This window comes from Suillus clintonianus (assembly GCF_016758775.1).
Source record: "Suillus clintonianus strain FC179 chromosome Unknown DEU56scaffold_120, whole genome shotgun sequence".
NCBI classification, from domain to species: domain Eukaryota; kingdom Fungi; phylum Basidiomycota; class Agaricomycetes; order Boletales; family Suillaceae; genus Suillus; species Suillus clintonianus.
The window spans coordinates 87,028-108,032 of record NW_024539344.1 but is presented as its reverse complement, the minus strand read 5'-3'; the positions used below and the strand labels follow the sequence as shown (position 1 = coordinate 108,032).

Here is a 21,005-nt window from a genome sequence, read left to right as displayed (position 1 = left end):
TTTCATGTAATTAAGTGATTAATAAAGTGAGAAAAGTGACCGGTTGTTTTCCTGATGCTATGCACACACACACACACAAAGGATTTACACCCACAGAGTCGTGTACCGTTGCCGAGATGTATCAGGATGCTTTGGGATTATTGTGACTTCCTGTTTTGGTGAAGGCATCTCTGAAATGGCCGGTCTGGGGACTCTGGGCACAAGTCTGCATAGACTTTAGGTCTGTGGTCTTGGGCACAGGTGGCGATGCTCTGACGGAGTTTGAAGATGCCAGCGCCCCTCGAGCAATGGCTGACCATTACATGCCTCTCCCGCCAGTCACATCACGCCTCACCCGCCCACCCCCCACCAGGCACTGTGTACCAATGCACGGGCCATGGTTGCTCAGCAGTCTGGGTTTCTGAATGTCAACAAACCCGAGCATAGGTCAATTGAGGGTGAAGTCGGTGATTGAATCTTGATGGACCTACAGTGGTAGCACATCTTGAGCTTGCGGCAACACCTTGTAAGTTTATCTGTGCTCTTTGTAACACTTATTGACACTACTTGTCTCAGGCTGTAGATGTGAAGTGCATGCACTTGGCAATGAGCTTGAGCTCCCCAATTTTCTTCAAATGATCCAGGAATTTCTTCATGCCCAAGCTCATGCCGCTGACCCTGACCCTCCTGTATTTGACCCCATATCAGCACCATTATTCTTGGGTAGTCTCCGTTTTCAATTCTGCAGCTGCCTCATTCTATGCACCGAGTGATCTTAGTGGCACTGGAGGTATGCAACGCGAACATATCCATGCACTGCGGCACAATTGTGTCTTTGTCAACATGAACACTGATACTGATCTTATGGGTGGTCTTGCGGTTGCACGACTGCTCTGCTTTTTTTCTTTTAACAATTGCACATCATTTTTTTCAATGTGCTGTTGTTCGGTGGTTCTCACATGTTCTTGATGCTCATGATCCAGACACTGGAATGTATGTTGTTGCTCCCGCAACACTTGAGGACGACACACCAGACATCTCTATCATTCATATTGATTGTATTTTCTGTGCAGTGCATCTTATTCCAGTATATGGCTCAAACTTTTTGCCTCGCACAATCACTTCAGACGACTCTTACGATGTCTTCCAATCTTATTTCATCAACAAGTATGATCACCATGCATTTGAGATTGTGTAATTGACTTCATTTTCCCTTGCCTGCCTTTTATCAAATCTCGATGGGTAAGTCCTGTTCAATACATCAGGAAAACCACCGGTCTCTTTTTTTACTTAATGCGACTTAATTTCTGAGAAATGAAACCGAAACATCACTTTTTCACTTAATAGACTTTCTCAAAAGTCAATTCAGCGTGCGCTCAAGCTCACAAGTCAGGATGATTCAAAAAAGTGGGAAAAGTTGTATTAAGTCAAATAAGTATTACACGGCCCATCTAGATTAAGGGGGGGGGGGGGGGGGGGGATTTGGTGACAAGTTCTGATGAGTGATGTGGTAGTAGGTGGGGGTCAATTATGCTCGTCAAATTCCTCGATCGCTCGCTTGTGAGTGATAGCGAGTAAATTCATTGGGTTGGCAGGCATGAGCGAGACGTGATTCAGAGGAGGCTGCTGCTGCTGCTGTGGGTGTTGTTGAAAGTGAGGGGAGGGGTTCATGGAGAGGTAGAGGGGGGGGAATTGCGCTCGCCAAATTCCTCGATCGCTCGGTAGGTGTGGGGCATTACGCTCGTCGAACTCTTCGATCACTCGTTTGTGAGTGATAGCGAGTAAATTCATTGGGTTGGCAGGCATGAGCGAGACGTGATTCAGAGGAGGCTGCTGCTGCTGCTGTGGGTGTTGTTGAAAGTGAGGGGAGGGGTTCATGGAGAGGTAGAGGGGGGGAATTGCGCTCGCCATATTCCTCGATCGCTCGGTAGTAGGTGCGGGGCATTATGCTCGTCGAACTCTTCGATCGCTTGCTTGTGAGTGATAGTAGGCAACATGGTCTAGTTGTGCTCACTGAGTTCCTAAGACGCAATCTCAAATGCGTGATGGTCTGCGAATTTGTTCATGTAGAACGCTTGAAAAGCATCATATGAATCATAGTGCTTGAGGTCGCGTGAGATGAACTGTGTTCCTGTCATATTCCGTACCTGAAGCTTCTCGTCCGGTCCGGTCCGTCCGTTCTCTCGGTTCCATTCTAGAATTCATTTCCCCGTGTCCCCATTTGTATATGCTTCTTGATGCCCCTATACGCCCGGATCCTTCTGACAGTTAATATCCGGGTTCATTCTGATCTGTCCGTTAGTCTATTCATTTCCCTTTCATTTAACTTGTCCCCCCTGTTTCATTTAATCTCCGGCTCCATTCTCGATCGTCCGCAGCAGTTCATATCCGTTAGTACATTTTCTACATAGCCCTCTGATCCGAAGACTGCGCTCCGGCCGGAAACCCGTCGGATACACTACAGTATATAAACCCTTTGTAACCCGTAGTATTTCCTCAGTTCGAATATTAACTTAGACTCTGTTCAATCCTCGTGTCCTCTCGGCTCTTGGGATTATTATCCTAGTCCGATCCTCCGAGCCTCGGGATTATATCCCTAAGGCTAAATACCTCCGCCTCTACCTTCGGGTAGTCTGTACCTTGTTAGTTTCTACCCGGACGAAGTCTCGGGTAGTCTTCTCTCTCTCGTCCAGCCCGTCTATACCCTTCGGCCGACGATACCCAACCCCCTGTAAATTAGGGGCACGTACTCGGGTAAAGAGCGCAGCGCACGAGCTGAAGCTAAGCCCCTCCGGTCCGACCCGTTGAACACGGTCTTAACAGTTCCATAGATTGGAACAAGGTGCGCGGCGCGATAGATCGAGTCGATGTGGATGATTCCAACGAACAGCGAATTATCTGTATCGAAAGAAGGCTTAACGATCCACATCCCTGTGTCTTCGTCGGGCCCGTCACTGGCTTTGTCGAACCAGCGTACCACAGCGCATGGGTACAAAATACCTTCGAATGTGTATGAAAAAAACACATTATACGGGCTACCTCCATGCCCCCCATCCCTTCAACATCTGCATCCATGTTAACGAACACGCAGTCATACCGGGGTGCTTTGTTTCTCCAAACGGGGCAGGCGCGGATGTGTTCCCGGCGCATGCCGCCAATCCCGCTGCGGTCGCTGGGTGCATAAAACATTGACGATGCAGAATTGAACACTTGAATTTTTCCATCGAATTGAGGACATCTTGCAAGCGGGATGTCAGAGGGAGCACGCTGGTCGTCTGGGTTCGCTTGCTCAAATAAGAATCGGCGGAGGAGGGTGTAGAGATGGGGGATACCGAGTTCTGTTGATAGATTAGCGATAGTGCGTGCACGTTTGCGTTCTGCACAATGGGAAGGATTATATTAGAAAACTATTCAATTGAAAATATTAGCTAACTTACGAATCGTTTTTGCCAACTGAACATGGGCTTGTACCAGCGTTGGGCTGTCGTCGATTTCACCCTCTTCGTTATCGCCGAGTATTGTAATGTCGGGGTTGGAGGGCAGCACCAAAAGATTGTCGTTGGCGTGGTTGGACTCGTTGGTGGCAGCAGGATCCTTATTCAAGCGCAAATGCTCTAGCACAGATATTTAGCACACGGCAACAATGTAGAGAGCAATAAAACTTACTTAATCTTTGAAGCATTGCAGACAGACAGGTGCCGTTCAACATTCCACGGCTCTTGAAATCCATGTGCGCTGCTGCAAGTTTGTCTAAGCGCTGGTTTGTCACCAGCATTTGACCGAGTGCTTTGTAGCGACTCGATCGTCTCCATGGTTCCTTGACTGCCTTGATGTGCTTTGTCTCAGTGATTGACGAGCAAAGGCCATTCGGCGCACCATAAAGTCGGATAAGGAGGATGTAATGGGTGCACGAGTGTTGTCGGGGGAGGGAGAACGTGGAAACGACGCCGGTGGACTCAAAAATAGCCCTGTAATGATGGAATCGGTCGAGAGCGTCCTGGATTTGGCCTAATGTGGACTCTGTGATGATACTACGCCGTACAAGGCAGCAGAATTCAAGGAATGCACGAAACGTGCGCACCACATCAGTTGGGACGTGGCCTTCAATGGCGGGTAAATAAACCTAGATAGTTGTTAGTCTAATGGTAGCAACATTGTGATAGCGTGCAAAAAAAAAACTTACCTTCATAAGCGCTTTTGAATCATCACCTGTCCATTGTTTGAATCCTCGACCTTCTGGAAAACGTCGAAGGCCCATGAAGGAGGCGACTGCAGAAATTCTATTATGATGTGAGCTTTGAAATATTTAATCAGGACAAATTGACCTACCTTCGGTCTATATCATCTTGAATTTTCTCTGCCTCTTTCTTACCATGTACGTGTACCAAATACTTCCCAACCCACTCGACCAAATGGTCCTTGAAGGTTCCTTTTATGAGTTGATGCAGGAGATCCGGTGCAATCAACTCATGTATATCGGCGCGAGGGAAGTCGTTGGTAAACGGCTAGAAAGGGTGAATCTCGGCTGCATTAGAGACGCATATGAGACTTACAACAAGGTCGCCAACAATCCCGTACTCATCCCACAGAGCAAGGGATGTTGCAACCTCCTCGATCAGCGCCTCTGTGTGGTCACAACACCGACACAACAACTTCTCATCTAAATTTTTGCGGTTGGACATACACCTGTAGTACTACATTAGTAGTTAGAACTGAGGCAGAGGATAAAAACACACCTGGGGCACCAGCCGCACACTATACATGCTAGAAGGACCTGCTCTTCGTAATCTGCGATATACGGACCAAGCCCGTAAATCACACGCCGATAGTGGCCATCGCCAAAGCGAACCACCTCTGGTTTGGTCATGCTAGGTCTCAAGTTCTCAAGGATCTTGGCGATGGATGAGTGGAACAATTGTCGGCGATATTTCCGATATATTGCATCGGCAGTGTGCTCCTTCGTAGCTGCTCGACTGTAATTAGTGCAGAACAACGGAAGGCATATGAGACTTACTTTTGGGCATAGCAAGGAAACCAACAATGGCAACGGCGTCACGATGTGCACGCCGGACGTTGTTGTGAACATTGCCAATCGATACATATAAGGGGTAGTAGTCGTTCGCACCAGTCGCCACCGAAACTGTGGTCTTATCAGATCCGAGTATAACCGGCACGAAAGTTGAGCCGAGCATATCCGGATCTTCAGAGATTATGTCCTATGAAAGATTGTTAGTTTGGGTCGCTAGAGAAAACAAAAAATAAAATGTACGGCTTGATTCCAAGCCCAATCACCGGACATGAAGTCCTGCCATTGTCGTTTGTCGCCGTCAGCTGAGAACTCACGGAAAGGGCGGTAATCCATCTCTTTTTCGTAGTCGGGATTTCCCAACATACCCTGAATCACCTCATGGGGATCACGGTACCACACATCATGAGACTGGTCCATCCAGGGTGGTACATCGCTTGTTGGCTTCTCCCCAGTGTACCGTACCTTGAACGATTGCCATTTGACATCGCCCAATGGTGTGTTGTCGATCGTTCTGTGTAAGTCATGGCAGTCTGCAAATGGCGGCTTGTCATCGTATTTCAGGAGGGTTGCGGCCCAAAGATCCAGTAGTATGTTGATATCCCCAGCGGACATTTGGTTGTGGACATACAGAAACTCCGCAGTCTCAAACTCAACCCGATCTCGGTACGGAGTCCAGTCGTCGGGCGACTTGTCTGGAGGTGGCGCTGGAGGTGCTCCATCTTCAAGGAAGTGTCCCATTGCATCACATGGACGCACTTATATCAACTTTGGTTAGTTGCAACACACCAGAAAGCTTCAAAGAATGTACCGTTTAGTTTAGGGTAATAGTTACGGTATAATCTATCACCTGGCCCGAAAAAAACGGTGTCTGCGTCGACCGGATTGTTGGACTCATCAAATGCCTGTCCCGGGTCAGATAAATCTGCTGGAAGGTCATTATTGTCCGCAGGGCAGTCGTTGTTGCCTGCAGGATGGTTGTTGACCGGTAGTTCGGGCTCGTCTTCGACCGTGACAGTATGCGAGACGGTGGCTTGTCTAAATGTTGGGTGGGAAACATTCCAGTGCTTTTTGCACCCTCCTTGAGTCTTGAAGTAGCGAGTGCAGTGTAAGTAGCCGCATGGAATTTGAAGTGTGTTGTGGTCCTTGCGCATGCTCTGAGACATCCCAGGTGGCACCCATTGGGGTGAGACTTATGAATTTTTTCAACCAACTCCCGTTACTTCCTTCTTGCTCCAGCAAATGTACCATCCCTCCACCCCCAAGTCGCCCATCTGCCCAGTCACAATGTCTTCCACAGAAGCTTCCCACCGTACCCGTGCATCGAATGCAACCGCCAGACCTGGAAAAATAGTGCTCGACGCACAGACCAAGAGGCGCACCAAGGCACAGAAGGCTGCTGACGATCTTGCCGTTAAAGAAGCCAAAGAAGCCAAAGAAGCGGCGGTCCAAAAAGGAGTTGAGCGCCTTGCTGGTATGCAGGTTGAGATGGAGAAGGTACAGAAGGAGTTACTCACCAACAAGGCGACTCCTGTTCGGCCCAAGCCAAAGGCTCGAAAGGCGACAAAGGGTACTGTAAAGGAAGGTGACAATTGCACTAATAGTGTATTAGATGACGTACCAGACGCTGCACCTGTACTTGACCAGGTTATGCATAATTATGGCTGATTAGACACAGGCCGTTATGCATGGCTACCTGTAGTCTTTGACATTATGCATAATCCCCTCGACTGTACATGAATGTATAGTAGTTGTTCTCACAATGCATAATGCCCTCGGCTGTCATATATGACATGTCGGATCTTCTCTTACTGTGTTCCTGGCTACATCCTTCTAAAATCGCGATCTCGGTGCCCGATTCAATGATTATATATAGCTACCAACACGGATGAAAAAAGAAGCCTTGTGAACAATGTTGATAATCCTATTTAGGGCACCACCACTGCTGGGGGTGAGCTCCTTGTGGGAACTGCACACTGTTTTCTTACTACCAGGTAGGATAGGTTCAGGGTTAGCTGTTAGTCGAACTCTGGACCAAACACATCTGAATGTGTTTGGGAGGTCCAGTTCGTGTTCAAACCGGGTTCGACTGCAATCTCGAGGTGTTGCATCGACAATGGCCACCACATACACCACGTACACCATGCCATTCCCAACACCACGAACACCATGCGCAAACGCCCAGTGCACATCAGCAACTGCTGACGTGGCTCAGACGAGTGCGGAAGATGGACGAGTGCGGAGGATGGACGAGAGTGCGGAGGATGGACGAGAGTGCGGAGGATGGACGAGAGTGCAGAGGATGGACGAGAGTGCAGAGGATGGACGAGAGTGCAGAGGATGGACGAGAGTGCAGAGGATGGACGAGAGTGCAGAGGATGGACGAGAGTGCAGAGGATGGACGAGAGTGCAGAGGATGGACGAGAGTGCAGAGGATGGACGAGAGTGCAGAGGATGGACGAGTGCAGGACAAGGGAAGAAGACGAGCAGGAGATCAAAGGAGAGACACGAAGTAATCTGTTGGCCTCTAGTTATCAGTTTTCATGTGTTGTCAGTAGCAGGCATGACAGTGGGAAAGAAATACGGAAAATTGGCACCATCCTCGAGCATCTCAGTCTAGACGTCAACCCTTCCATCGCTGCCTGTGTCTTTTCCATCCTTGCGAATGTCGTTCCAAGACAGGGTATGTCAGAATGAGCGCTAATCGCTGAGCTGCTCTACAGCACACACAATTGCATAGGGCCTGGACTATGGTTGAAACGAAATGCTGCGCAATGCACAGGGATTAGGAAGTACATGAATAGAGGGGTTGCCAAACGCACGCACATTGAATCAGGTGAATTGCTCACCCTTCCGTTCGGCAGGCAAACTCAACCAGCTGCCAGTAGTTTGACATCCATCGAAATCACTATCAATGTTAGGCCACAGCAGATGATAAGACCTCACCGACGGTGCTTCGAATAGTACTTGCTAGCAGACTCGGAGATACTGGTCATGGGACTCATGGCTTCCAGACCGAGACAGCATGCAGCGGCAGCAAAGGAATTGATTTTGACACCTGTGTTGACCTTGAAGGATCAAGTTTGGTCTATCCATGTGAAGTTGGGAAGTCGATGTAACAGAAAAAGACTTGGAACATTATAAAGCTGGTTGAACATTGATCATTGAGTTGAACGAGATGGCAAGTTAGTAGTTACTATACATAGACGAAACTCCCAGTCACAGCTACCACTTCGGGACACTTTCGATGTTCATGATTTTAAACAAATTTAACCGCTACATTAATACATAAAGCCTCTGATGAATCCAACTACAATATATTTCACGCGTGTGTCGTTAACATATTTAAAAATTGTTGAAAACTAGCTATATACATGTATGTGACATCAATCTAGTCCTCGTACTCAGAGTTCCGGTCCAAGTTCTGAACCTGTTCGAACCTCCGGGATCATCTGCGAAAGGGTAGGATCATCACCCTCTGCGAACTTACCAAGCAGTGTCGCTTACCCAATGAGAACGGTGTCTGTGATGTCGAATGGGCATGTGATGACCATGAAAGAGACAAGCAACCACCCGCAAAATGTGATTGTCTGCGACTCTGCTATCCCAGCGCCCATGAATGTTTGCAACATTGCAGGCATCATTAACGGCGCATGGGTCAGATCAACGGTAGTCATGCGTAGGCATCACTACATGCCAGTGTTCCAGCGCGTGACTGCACCCAATCCCCCCGTGAAACGGTCCAAAGGAGGGGTTGGTTTCGAACCTTGCTTGTTGATTTTTTACGTGGACGGGGATGAGTCCGTCGATATGCACAGGACAGAAATGCAGAAGTTTCAGAAGGTTTATGCGAAATATAAGGTTAGCTTGGTTGTTGTGATTTGCGGCTGCAACAATGATGAAGACGCGAAAGGATGATGGGATGGGTCAAACGACGGTAGCAACACACTTACCTCAAGATGCGCCAGGACATTCTGAGAGTGCTCAAAAGCACTCCAAAGGTTGATTTAGCTACGTGGTGAAAGCTGAGCGCTACAACTTTCTAGGTCGGTCAGATGACTGTGGTGGGTGCAGGGGTACAAGTGGCAGGTGTTCTGCAAGTGTCTAACGTTCGAGGAGGGCAGCAAAATGTAATTGTAGCAAGGGCACAAGGGAAACAGTAAGTCCAGTGCGGTAGAAGGGCAGCGGTAGGTCCAGTGCGGTACAAGGGCAGTGGTAGGTCCAGTGTGGAGCTGGTAAGGGAAATGGAGGGCGGGAGAGCAGGAGAAGCGGGCACGAAGCACAAAGCACAAAGCAAGGAAGCAGGAAGCAGGAAGCAGGAAGCATTAGCTGTATTAGGTACGAAAATCACAAAAGAGGGTGACTGAGCTAAGAGAAACCTACCGGCGGCATTATGCATTGTGGGAATCCATCATGCATACATGATGCATAATGGCTCGAGCCTCGAGGACTAGAGACAACCATGCATAATGGTGTAGTTTCTAACCAGACATGGTTATGCATAATTTGGACAGTATAGCCTGGACGCTGATGTGGCAGAGGATGCTGCTGAGCCCGTGGATCATGGAACCTCGGGGAAAGGGAAGAAGGCTGCTAAGAGAAGTGGAAAGAAATTGATCAGAGACGCTATCAGCAATGTGCAAAAGAAAATCAGCGAGTCATCGTTGATTGCAGAAGGTGATGGCGATAAGCTTGAGGCACGTGCTGATGGGAAAGGCTCCACGCCATCATCGTAAGATTTAGTTCTCACCACCACAATGTTGCTCCTAACTGAATCGACACTCTATTTTCTCAATCTTACCTATAGCATCAACACGGCTACTCAGAAATTCGCACTAGGTGGCCGAGTGACCAACTGGGTCTCGGGGGTCAGGCCTGGACAGTTGGAGTCAGTGTCCCGCCAATCATCCTGCCAATCCAGCACTTCAACCCGAGCACCTCCAACGACAATTTTCTCGCATGACACTGCTTCCTCAGCAGCAACCTCGGCTGATCAGCCTCGGATTCAGACTAAGATTCCCCTGCCCCCAACTCAAGTTGCTGATTGTATCCCAGATGATGACCTTACTGGTGGCTTTGCGGATGAGATAGACGATTCATTGGAGCGTGAGGCTGCTTGCCTGGATAGCAAGCAAAAGAAGGGGAAATCTAAGGTAATTGACCATAAATAATTGGTGCAGTCCACTAACGATTTTCTTCACAGGTAGCCTCAATTTTTGACGAGGACTCAGACTGCGGCGGGCCCAAGGCTCCCTTCACACAAATACCACCAATAGAATTCGACTCGGACGATGAACTCATGGATTCATTCACGCAAGAGGATGAAGACTTGCAGGAGCCTGAGGCTCCATTCACACAGATGGACGATCACATAGCCACGGCGGCCCTCAAGCGGAAAGCAAGTGTTGATTCTATCTCAGACAATGACGAGCAGTCCCAGTGGTCCATGGACATCGATCGTGACAATGTTGAAGATTTGATTGAGGACTCCGATAGTGAACCGCCACAGGCTAACCCTATCGTAGTGAAAAGGAGAAGGTTTTGCGCATGATGACTTCGGTAAGTACCCTTGGAATTCAATAGTGTTTATTCTGACACTTGTATAGACATCTGCGACCACCTCTAATGCTGACATCAAGCCGCCTGCTCCAAAAAAGGTGAAAGTTGAATCTTCCGGCACCCCACATGCCCAAGCCCAGGCTCCTGCCCGAAAACGCCAGCAGAACATGGATACTGCACCAGAGCATATGAAGTCACACGGCGTGTATCGTACGGCTGACTTGCCTCCGGCGATGCAAGCAGACCAGCGCTGGGCCAAGACATTCCTCCCTACCAAAATGATGTGGGCAGGAACTTATGAAGACATCTGGAGCATTCCAGATGACGTCCTGCTCCATCACGTCCAGCTCGTTTTCAACGTGGTATATCACGAACTCAAGATTGCTGTTGTTCACGGCGGTGTGGTACATTTACTTGTAAGTTTGCCGATTTATGTCCAGCTTTAACTGATGTTATATCTTCGATTAGACTGCACAGCGTATTTCCGAATGGCGCAGTAATTTTGGTTCAACGGCCATTGTCATAATCGTCAACTTCTTGGCACGCAATACTGACTGCAATTCCAGTGAACTCGCATCTTCCCTTCTCGCCAGCTGGGCATTTTTATACGAGGACCCCGACAATATCAACCCCCTTACAGCATATCGTTCACCATTTATACTGCAGCTGTATGGTAGAGCGCACCTCAGCGCCATCAATGGTTATGTGGAGGTTCCTTCCCTCGACTTAGGAGCGCTTGCAACGACCGGGACATCACGTGTTCTTGCCCTTTCTGCTGTGGCGGTGAGTTCAATCTTAAATGCTTTAATCACACTCAATTTTTTCCAGCTCGAGTGTGCCCTTTGTATGTTCTCGCGCAAGGAACTCAACCTTCAAGAGATTCTGTTGTCTGCATTGAGAGGAAAGTTTACGATTAAGCTTCCCAAGGTCCTTAACAAGGCTACAGGAAAAAAAACCAATGCGCCATTCTTATTTTCGGCAGCTCGCTGGTCCAAAGCTACAAATTTGTACCTCAAGTCTATTTCTAGCAAACCCACCGGCTACGTGGAGGCTACGGTAAAAATGGCGCGCGCTATTTTACAGGACGTCGCTGAAATACCAGGCTCGCTCAACGACTACGAGGAGGACGAGGACGAGCGTGCTATGATCTGTAAGTTTTATTTATTAGACTTCGTCTTGCCGCTAACATCATATACTACATTGCTGCAGGATTTGTCTTCAAGCCATTGTACCGCTGCCGCCGCCCTACAGTAGATATATGTCGCCATCATCGCTTTTGCCCACATGCCCACCTTTTTCTCCTTATGTTCGAATGGCTCCCAACTTTTTATTTTAGGGAGTCTGCTTAATCTACGCTTATTTCTACTTGTATGCCCCCCTTTCAATAACAATTGTGCCGCTTTGTCTGCTTTTTTAAGTGAAATAAGTGTTGAAAAAGCGAAACTCCAGAAATTGAGTGGGCTTTTTTAAGTGGTTCACGCTTTTCTCTCAAATGACTTATCATTCACTTTTCATTAAATTAAGTGACAAAAAAAGTGAAATAAGTAAGTTGTTGTTTTCCTGATGCTATTCACGGGTTTTTTTTCTAATTCGTTATACTAGTGTTACATCCCCAACACAAGTTATCATACTTTAAGGTGGCACATTGGGAAGACAGCTGGATCAAAACTGCGGAGCAACTTGTATGTGAGGAGTTCGAACGCTCATACTCATCAGCCTATGTCGACTCTGACCTGGGGTGCAAGGAGGACGCCGTGGATCACAAACCTCCAGACTGAATCAGCTTCGTTCGTATAGAAATTGTAATGACATAATTGATATGTACAACGCCAGCACATACCCACTGTAACAACACCCACCCTATACCCCACTCGAATACACGGGATCTCGCCAAACACCGAGCAGCATCAGTCAGACAGATTGGGCCAGACCAACGACACTCACACGTGGTCATCTACCAATCCACTTATGAAAAACCTCTGCAGCTACTTAAAAGATTCCTGTACCAGCTTGCATCGTGCGACCGAGTACGTGTTCATACATGAAACTGATTAAAAACCACACGTACACACATATACAAAGTCATCTCGTCTTAGTGAGGGGCACGTCTAAAACGGCCGGCGGGAACGGCGGACTGGTGGGGTTCACACTCACATCAGGGCATTCGTGCACTCAGAGATGCGACAGGGACACTGGGGGTCCCGTAGACTAGAATGTATTGTCCCGCATAGAGTACATCTCTCAATGGGACAGAAATTGGATATAAAATAAATAAATAAAAAATAAAAAAAACAGCCATATCCCTGACCCGTGCGATAATATCGTAGTCTGATGCGACTCTCTTGTATTCTCCACCACGCTGCTGCGCTAATAAAAGTGCGCCAAAAGGCTGTCCAAGGCGAACAATCAACCTCAACGCTCGTGACTGAGACTCCAGATCAACTAGCCCAACTTCTTCAGGGAACCCCCAAACTGAATCGTCAAGTGGAGACCCGGGCGCGGCCTGCATTTCGTCCGAGAAGTCAGGAAGTCCGAGGTCATGACGATTCCAGGGACGGACGAGCAAGAATGACTGCCGACTCTGAGTGGGTCTTGCGTGCGAGAACTGAATGAGCTTGTCTTCGGTGGTGATTAACAAGTCTTGAAGCCCATCTGCCTTGACATCATAGGTGAAATATGTCTCCTGGTGTTGACCAGGCCTCTGCTTCCTTCTGACTCCGGTGACAGGAAAGGTGATGCAATGAAGATGCAGTCGACGGTTCGCGAAACGAGGAGCGCACAGGTTGTCAAGCTGGCTATACAATTTCGAAGCCAACTCCACATCCGCGTCACTTCGAAGGCTGGAGACCGACGCCTGCATATTATCTTCAGATAGCAGTGGCGGTGTGAATGGCGGCGCTTCGTATAAAGAAATGTCGGCTGGCAGACAACTATTGAACTCGGATGATTTTCCGACCCAGTCAAGAGCAGTTATGTCGCCTGACTGAGCCACGATTGCCTGAAAAAGCCGCCCCAGAGCGTGATGTATCTTCTCGCCGTAGATTATAGATAGGTGAACACCGAAGATGCCAAACAATGAGTATGCAATATCTTCCTGTAACGTAGTGACACGTGTCGACGCCCATTGGAGTTTCTCTCGTACACCTTTCATCCCCGGACGGAAGGCGACAAGGGCCTGCGCATCTATGCCTGTCGAATCCTCCAACTCATGTATGATAGCAACCGACTCCTTGTGGTTGGGAGAGTGGTCGTTGAGATATAGGGTCCAATCTGTTTGGTAGAAGAGAATGACTTTAGGAGCGAGGAACTCTTGGACAGTCCATCCTCGCGTATTCCAAGCACTCTTTGCCAGTGCGCCTGACTTCGACGAGGGAGGAACGTCCGATAGGTAGACGATCGTAAGGTACGAATGGCGGTACCAGATAAACATAGAATTAATCGATCTCTGGAGCTCAGCATTATTATTTTGGTCGATACAGCATGTATCGCTCCACGCCCAGCGATATCCTGCATCACGGGAGATCCTACAGAACGTCTGCAGCTTCAACATGGTCCCGACTGGATCCAAGTCGTACACGACCTTGTTCTGTATGTCGGGCAGCAGCGGCTCCTTCCTTTCCCACCTATGTGATAACATTACCCAACGGAAGTACATCACCACCGCTTTTTTGATGCACTCCATTTGGAGGTGCCCATGCGTCGTCGATGAAGACACTAGCTCCTTGTAGTCTGTGCTCTCCATGAAGGCATCTGTCTGTGCCTCTCGATCGCATAAACAACCAGTGGAGGTGTTGAGTAAACGAAGTGGAGCGGTGTCCATGTGAGCATGGATAGCTCCTCGAATAGCGTGTTTTGCTTCAGATGGAGTGACATAATGATATTGCTGACGCAGCTCTGGAGAAAGATGTAATGATATTCACATTGACTCATGAAAGATCAGCACTTACGTCGTATATGTGCATCAGAAGCATCTTCCAACTTGGACAGCATAATGTTGAAGGTCTCGACTGCTTCATAGCGCTGTAGCCCGTAAAGCGCTTCATGCTTCAGTTCGTACCCAATATACGACGAAGGTTTGAGTTTGATCACCTACACACTGACCATGTCACCACAATGCTAAAAATTATGTACATCATCCGCACCTGTTCCGCGTCGGAAAGAGCTTCCGCGTAAAGGTTCCGTCCCAAATTTGCCTTACTGCGGTGCACAAAGAGAGGGTCGTACGAGGGATCCAACCTGATCCCTGCGGAATAAAGTTCGATTCCTCTTGCTTGATTGTGCGCAAGGATAGCTTCGTCTCCCTGTACGACACAGCGTGCAGTGCAGTCTTGCTTGAAGGCTAATCAACCCCGGGGTCAATATCGATGTTCGCTTGTCCAAGATCATAAGGTACTCACTGGTAGACCATTCGAGACAGTTGATTTGCGCAGCCCCGTCAAGCACGCGCATAATGTATTGATGTGATTCTACCGCCTCGATCACTCGACCCGCACGGAGGAACGCGTCACACTGTCGTTGGTGGACAGTTTGCCATAACGAATCCAAGTCCCAACCGAAGAGCTGTAAAGTGCATGCCATCAATTACTGGAAGTGTTGTGACTTCATAATGACGCACCACGGTGAATATCTTTAACCTAGGTTCGCGGAGTGTCGTGGATAATGACGAGCCGGTTATAGTCGTGATACTGGCTGTGAATTGTTCAGCGGCTTCCTCGTATCGCCCATTTTCGCAAGCAAATATTGCATGTTGTACACGTAGATATAACTGGCGAGTGCGTTTCAGGAGGAAGATACTCGTAAGTTCTGGCATGGAACTCATGTGTACGATGCTGCACGGAAGTGTATCTAAGTGCTGGCAAGCAGTGGTTAGGGCTTGAACTCGCCGGATTGCCTCGTCGTGATGAGTTGCATTGAAAAGCGCAACAGCCTGAAATTTGAAGTCTTAGTACGAGACTGACTAACCACAATGGTAAGGAGAGTACCTTAATCAACAGTAAAAGATTGACGATCATCGGGTCATGAGTAGCAAATATGAAAGCCAGATCAAAAGCTTCCATGGCATCCAAAAGTTTCCCCTTGCCGCAGAGGGCAATGCCCTTAGATGTGTACCCAATTAATGAGGGCTGGATAGAAATTGACTATGCCACCGAGGAGTCAGGTCGAGAGTCATAATAGGCAGAGTGTCTTACGCTGACTGCATCCTGAAGTGCACGATCCCAATCTGAATTTCGCGCCATTACAAGTGAGCGACTGGCATATGAATCGCAGTTGTCGCCATCAGCATGAATCTCCTGGGTCAAGATCTCTTCAGCAGTATGCAAGTCCCCAGCGATGCATGCATTGCGAACCGCCGTGCTGATTATAGGGAAGACCTGCATAGTAAAGCATGCTCAGATTCCGTAATGGGTACGGTAAGTAGTAGATGCACCGAAGGAAATCAACTCACATCGAATAATGAGTGCAACTTGAACGAGTGAGTGCTAGAGGCTGCGTGAGTTTTCGAGGAATGGTTGCTTGTAATATCGTAATTGTCAGAGGACTCGTCGTGGTCGCTGGCGTGGCTGTGCAGCTGTGCCGAACATTAATTTTTAGCGAGTGAGAAATAATGGGGCAAGAACGTACCTTGGTGCTTACAACAGGATCGATAAGGACTCGCTGTTTCTCCGCCTCAAGTATCAGCACCTCCTCCTTCAGCCTCTCCTCCGCGTTGTGTTGCTCGAGTATGTTCTTGATGGGCCAGAGCTGAACCTTCCCATCCCCATCCCCACTCATGAGCAATTCTCCGTTGGGAGAAACCACAACACAACCAATCCAAGAGGTGTGTTCAAGCGCCTGCCCTATTTGCTGGTGCGTCTTTGTGCTCCACAACCGCACAGTCTCATCACAAGAGGCAGTGACAATGAAAGAGTCGTCAAACGAGATGGCGAGTGAGTAGATCCAGTCAGTATGACCAGTGCAAGGTTGGCCGATCTGGTCTGCATTTGACGAGTTCCAAAACTTGACCGTTTTGTCGTATGATGCGGAGACAAGTTGCTGGCTGTCATGCGACCACACAAGGCCTCGAACCCGATCTTGGTGAGCGTTGAACTCGAGAAGAAGTTCGGCGTCATTGGTGCGCCAAACACGAATAAGATTATCCTTTGATCCCGAGGCCAGCTTCAACCCATCGGGGCTGAATACCACAGTCAAGACCAAAACATTATGACGAAGTGTCACGAGGATAGCGCCATTATTTGTATCCCATACAACAACGGTGCAATCAGATGACCCGCTTGCGAGTCTCTTTCCATCGGGGGAGAAGCACAACGAGTTCACATCGCGTGTATGCTTCACCAGGGGATCGAAAATTTTCTGCTTGCTGTCGACACTCCACATGATGATGGCTTTGTCCTCTCCACCACTCGCAATTTTCCTGTCGTCTGGGGATACAGCGACTGATCGCACCCAGCCTTTGTGTCCCTTGAATGGTGCTCCTACCAATGCTCCTGTCTGCACATCCCATATTCGCAGGGTATGGTCTGATGAACCAGTGACAATTCTTCGACCATCTTTGAAGAACGCCGCTGACAACACTGACGATGTGTGTCCTAACATTATCCGCGGCTGCGCCGAGCGCCCTTCAACCGTAAGATCTGTGTTTCTTGCCACATCAAGCTCCACTGACATGTTGTGCTTGCTGGCCTAGAGAGATAAAAAGAGTCGGTAGCGGTAGACGAGTGTCCTTTGTGAGTGTGTTTATGTCGTGAATCTGATGTGCAGTGAGTAGCCTCGATTTTGTGCCCATAACCCATCTCAGGTAGGTCCTTATCTAGCGTTCTTATCAGTGGCTCTCCACCACGCTGCTGCAGCGTGGATCTCATTTCGTTCCATCGCCACTGCCACCTGTTCATAGCTAAATGCACGCCATATGCAGTACCTTCTTCATTTGTGTGCAGCGAAACCACTCACCAAAGAACTTGCGTCTGACACCCTAGTTCTGTGTATCAGTGTGATGAGATCTCTTTACTACTCAACTCGTCTTTCATTATCAGGTACCATGCCTCGCCACTGGATCGTGACATCCATCATGTTATAAAGTTTAAACAACAGCCAAGTCCCTAACATGTGCGATGGATGACATAGTGATCCGACACAATTCTCTTGTACTCCCCACCACGCTGCTGCGCCGCCAAAAGTGTGCCAGAAGACCGTCCGAGGCGCGCGACCAAACCTCAATTCTCGTAATTGAGATTCCGTATCAACCTGTGTATCTTCTCCAGGGTACCCGCCGAACAAATAGTTTGACGGAGGCTTGGGCTCGGCGGGCCAATGGCTGCCGAGCTCACAACCCCTGGGCTGAGCTCGTATGCATTGTAATCGCTCCCCACCACATCTTTCGCATCGGGTATCATTTCTCACATGCATCCTCCTCCACCTTACGAAGGCGCGGGTGACTCCCATCACGTCGCGCATTTATGACGATCATGATTTTTGTAACGGCCTCGCGCCTAGTAGATAAATTTTCTTTTCTTTCCAAGAGTTTTGTCGGCATGTCCTATCCTCTTTTCACCGACATTCACAACGGCCGCGTCAAGGCAACGTGGCTTATTGTCGCGCGGGCGTACTTAGTCTGCTACCTTTGCGCTTGCATTCTCGTTCCTGTTCTTGTTGTTTTGTCCAGACATCATGATCATAGGCTATGTCTATGAACAATCATCTACATACACTCGTGTTGTCGTTGTGTAACAACAGTAGATGACAACTAACAAGAGGACTTTCTATTCGAAAGGCTTTTCATCCGCAGATTGAAAAGTGCACAGTAAGCCAGTGACCACCAACTTTGAAGTCGATCATCTTTGATGTTATATTTTTCCACTCCATTCCAATATCCACATCATAAAAAATGTCGCCTCGTACAGCGGAAAAACGTGCAGTATGCAGAGAGCGGTGTCGCTCCCGCAAATACTTGGGTATCTTTGGAATAGCGACCAGGCGATAGCCATAGATGTGGGGATAGCGGAGTAGCACCAAAGCTGCTTCCCGGCATATTTTTGAGACCAATCCGAAGGTGATGAGATCAAAGCGGGGGAGATAACGGGCGATCTCTAGCCAAAGCTCAAGAGGAAGCGGTGGATAGATGATGTTGTGTGGCACATCATGGCTGCTATCAGCTCCCTGAGCGGGCAATGTCTTTTCAATGCTCAAGTGCCACAAGTGCTTGCTAACTTCTAGGATACGCTTGAAGAGTGCGGGTTCAATGCGGTGGCCAAGACGGGCGAGAGCAGTGATGCCCGGCGTAGAAGGCGTTTCTGCGTAGAATGATGGTGTAAATTGGAGGGCGTCCGTATGGCTGAATGACATCGTGTGTGCGTCTTTGACGACTTTGACGACTACACAATGATAAACGGAAAACGCGATTCCAAAGTAAGAACCAGGATTATCCTTCTGCTCCGAGATCGTGTTGATCAGGCGTGACACAGAGGCCTGTAGGCAACTCTTGTCGTTCAAATATGTTGCGATGAAAACAACAGTGTCTTCGCGAACCCATGTGAACTCCTTTCTTTCCGGCATGCGGTGGTAAACGAACATCATATCGTCAAACATCTGGGGAACAAACGTAATGCTGGCCATGAAGAATGCAATCGACCATTGTTTGTCCGTGAGTTGCTTGTGGTCATTGACAAGCTCAATCTCGTATAGTTCTCTTCCAAAGTCTGAGTTACGCATGCACTGCCCGACCATGACCTCTAACAATGAGACCCGAACATGCTCGTTTTGACATAGGATGTCACTGATGGCGAGCAGGTCGCTCAAAGCCACCTGAGACCCAGTGCACCTCAAAGACTGGTACGTCGCGAGCTCAGAATCGTCGACGGTCTGTGGTGCCGGCTTCTTGTACTTGTGCTCGGGGGGGCACTGTAATGCGCAAGCTGTGTGACCGTAATGATCTGCGGAAAAGGATTCGTCATAATTCTCGTCTGGAAGGCGTCCGGTAACAGATTGGATAAAAACTTCATCGTCTGGAAGGCATTCCAAGGAGAAAAACGGAAACCCGTCTATGTGGAAGATATTGCGATCAAGATCGATCTCGTAACTGTAGAGACAAGCGCTTGACGGCCGCTTCAGGGAGGGGGACTCGAATTCGTCGCCATTTTCTATCCATAATAGACAATCCGAAGGGCTCTTCAACCCGTCCAGCATCTCTCCAAACTCCTGCCGATAGATCACGATGCCATTGGGCTGTCGTATTAACTGAAGGACCTGTAAGCCAAGGCCTTCTGGATAACCATCAGAACCGTGGTGCGATTTGAAATACATGTTCCGATAGCGGATCACGTAGAGCCCGTTAGTTCCCATGCCTGCAGGTACACCAAAGAGACCTGGACGATGCTCTCAAGCGTCAACTTAAGTTGGTAGTCGGTGTACGGGAATAAAATTTGGGCTTACCCAAGAACGATTTTTGAGTCGAGTAATAGGATTATGTAAGTCCGACACGCCGCTGAGTGAAGACCAGTATCACGATGGATAGACGGGTAAATGATCATGGGTGAGAGCATACCTGCATGCTATTGTGAGGAAGTAGTTTCTGTCCTTCTTCATTCTCAGATTTCCTTTCCTCCGCCTTGCTTTGCTGAAGTATGTCCTTGATAGATCGGAGGCAATCCATCCCACCACTGTCTCAACTCAGTGGCACTCACGAACACGAAGAAGCAGATAGGGCATACAGTCAAACACACTGCTTGGACTTTCTGTATTGCAATTTCTCCCCATGGAGAACTGCTCCACATCCGCACAATCTTGTCCTCCGAGGCAGTAGCAATGAAAGACCCATTAGGCGAAATGGCAAGCGAGCGGATCCAGCCAGTGTGACCAGTGCAAGGTTGACCGATCTGTCTCCGTTAGACGAGTTCCAGAATTTGGTTGTTTGATCATATGATGCGGAAACAAGATGGGTGGCTGTCAGGCGACTACACGATGCTTCGAACCTGATTTTTGGTGAGCGTTCAAGTTGACCTTGAGCAAATATTCGGCGTTATCGGTGCACCAAACCCGGATAGTACTTACGGTCAGATGATCTGGAGCTAATTTAAGCCCAAGCTGAAATTTGAATGCAACACTGTACCCATTCACGATGACCCTCAAGTGTTGCGAGGACAGCGCCAGTCTCCGAATCATGTACAACAGCCGTTGAATACGCGGCCCGTTAAAGAGCTGCCTACCAAACCTTCTTCCAGCACGTCCCAAATTCGCAAGGTATAGTCTGATGAATCAGTGACAACCCGTTAATCGTCTTTGAAGAACGCGGATGCCCACACTGTGCCCATGTGCCGCTGTCTGCTCCCTCAAAGTATTGGGATAAACACCTCGTGCGGCATCTGAATCAGGCATCCCATGTCATTTCACATTGACCTAGACAGAGATTCACGATCAGCAGCATTTGAAGTTGACGAGGAGCGTACTT

General features: G+C 48.6%; 7 protein-coding genes across 7 annotated transcripts; 4 read left to right on the top strand and 3 right to left on the bottom strand.

Moving 5' to 3' along the window:
* Positions 1–645: 645 nt before the first annotated feature.
* On the top strand, positions 646–948 carry DEU56DRAFT_746253 (uncharacterized protein; the record flags this gene model as incomplete). The annotated part of the gene is made up of 1 exon (XM_041349191.1): positions 646–948. The coding sequence occupies one exon, from the start codon at positions 646–648 to the stop codon at positions 946–948; it is 303 nt and encodes a 100-aa protein (XP_041203120.1).
* A 22-nt stretch (positions 949–970) lies between these two features.
* On the top strand, positions 971–1,177 carry DEU56DRAFT_746227 (uncharacterized protein; the record flags this gene model as incomplete). Its single annotated transcript, XM_041349189.1, has 1 exon — positions 971–1,177. One exon carries the CDS (start codon positions 971–973, stop codon positions 1,175–1,177), a length of 207 nt encoding a protein of 68 aa, XP_041203119.1.
* Positions 1,178–2,000: 823 nt separating this feature from the next.
* On the bottom strand, positions 2,001–5,746 carry DEU56DRAFT_873692 (uncharacterized protein; the record flags this gene model as incomplete). The annotated part of the gene is made up of 11 exons (XM_041355880.1): positions 2,001–2,102; positions 2,801–2,979; positions 3,003–3,356; positions 3,417–3,479; positions 3,646–4,102; positions 4,163–4,259; positions 4,309–4,484; positions 4,533–4,665; positions 4,716–4,944; positions 4,994–5,195; positions 5,249–5,746. 11 exons carry the CDS (start codon positions 5,744–5,746, stop codon positions 2,001–2,003), a joined length of 2,490 nt encoding a protein of 829 aa, XP_041203118.1.
* A 546-nt stretch (positions 5,747–6,292) lies between these two features.
* On the top strand, positions 6,293–6,673 carry DEU56DRAFT_917975 (uncharacterized protein; the record flags this gene model as incomplete). The annotated part of the gene is made up of 1 exon (XM_041358054.1): positions 6,293–6,673. The coding sequence occupies one exon, from the start codon at positions 6,293–6,295 to the stop codon at positions 6,671–6,673; it is 381 nt and encodes a 126-aa protein (XP_041203117.1).
* Positions 6,674–7,023: 350 nt separating this feature from the next.
* DEU56DRAFT_917974 (uncharacterized protein) lies at positions 7,024–7,615 on the bottom strand (the record flags this gene model as incomplete). Its single annotated transcript, XM_041358053.1, has 2 exons — positions 7,024–7,532; positions 7,603–7,615. 2 exons carry the CDS (start codon positions 7,613–7,615, stop codon positions 7,024–7,026), a joined length of 522 nt encoding a protein of 173 aa, XP_041203116.1.
* A 918-nt stretch (positions 7,616–8,533) lies between these two features.
* On the top strand, positions 8,534–12,396 carry DEU56DRAFT_984191 (uncharacterized protein; the record flags this gene model as incomplete). The annotated part of the gene is made up of 9 exons (XM_041359988.1): positions 8,534–8,866; positions 9,520–9,737; positions 9,813–10,158; positions 10,209–10,472; positions 10,538–10,564; positions 10,612–10,980; positions 11,033–11,347; positions 11,393–11,714; positions 12,167–12,396. 9 exons carry the CDS (start codon positions 8,534–8,536, stop codon positions 12,340–12,342), a joined length of 2,370 nt encoding a protein of 789 aa, XP_041203115.1. The 3' UTR covers positions 12,343–12,396.
* Positions 12,397–18,218: 5,822 nt separating this feature from the next.
* On the bottom strand, positions 18,219–19,801 carry DEU56DRAFT_864707 (uncharacterized protein). Its single transcript, XM_041355372.1, has one exon. The coding sequence runs from the start codon at positions 19,742–19,744 to the stop codon at positions 18,338–18,340; it is 1,407 nt and encodes a 468-aa protein (XP_041203114.1). The 5' UTR covers positions 19,745–19,801; the 3' UTR covers positions 18,219–18,337.
* Between the last annotated feature and the right edge of the window lie 1,204 nt (positions 19,802–21,005).

Bases quoted from the DNA above. Each gene is read 5' to 3' on its own strand.
- DEU56DRAFT_864707 (XM_041355372.1), bottom strand. From the start codon at position 19,744: ATGCTGGACGGGTTGAAGAGCCCTTCGGATTGTCTATTATGGATAGAA.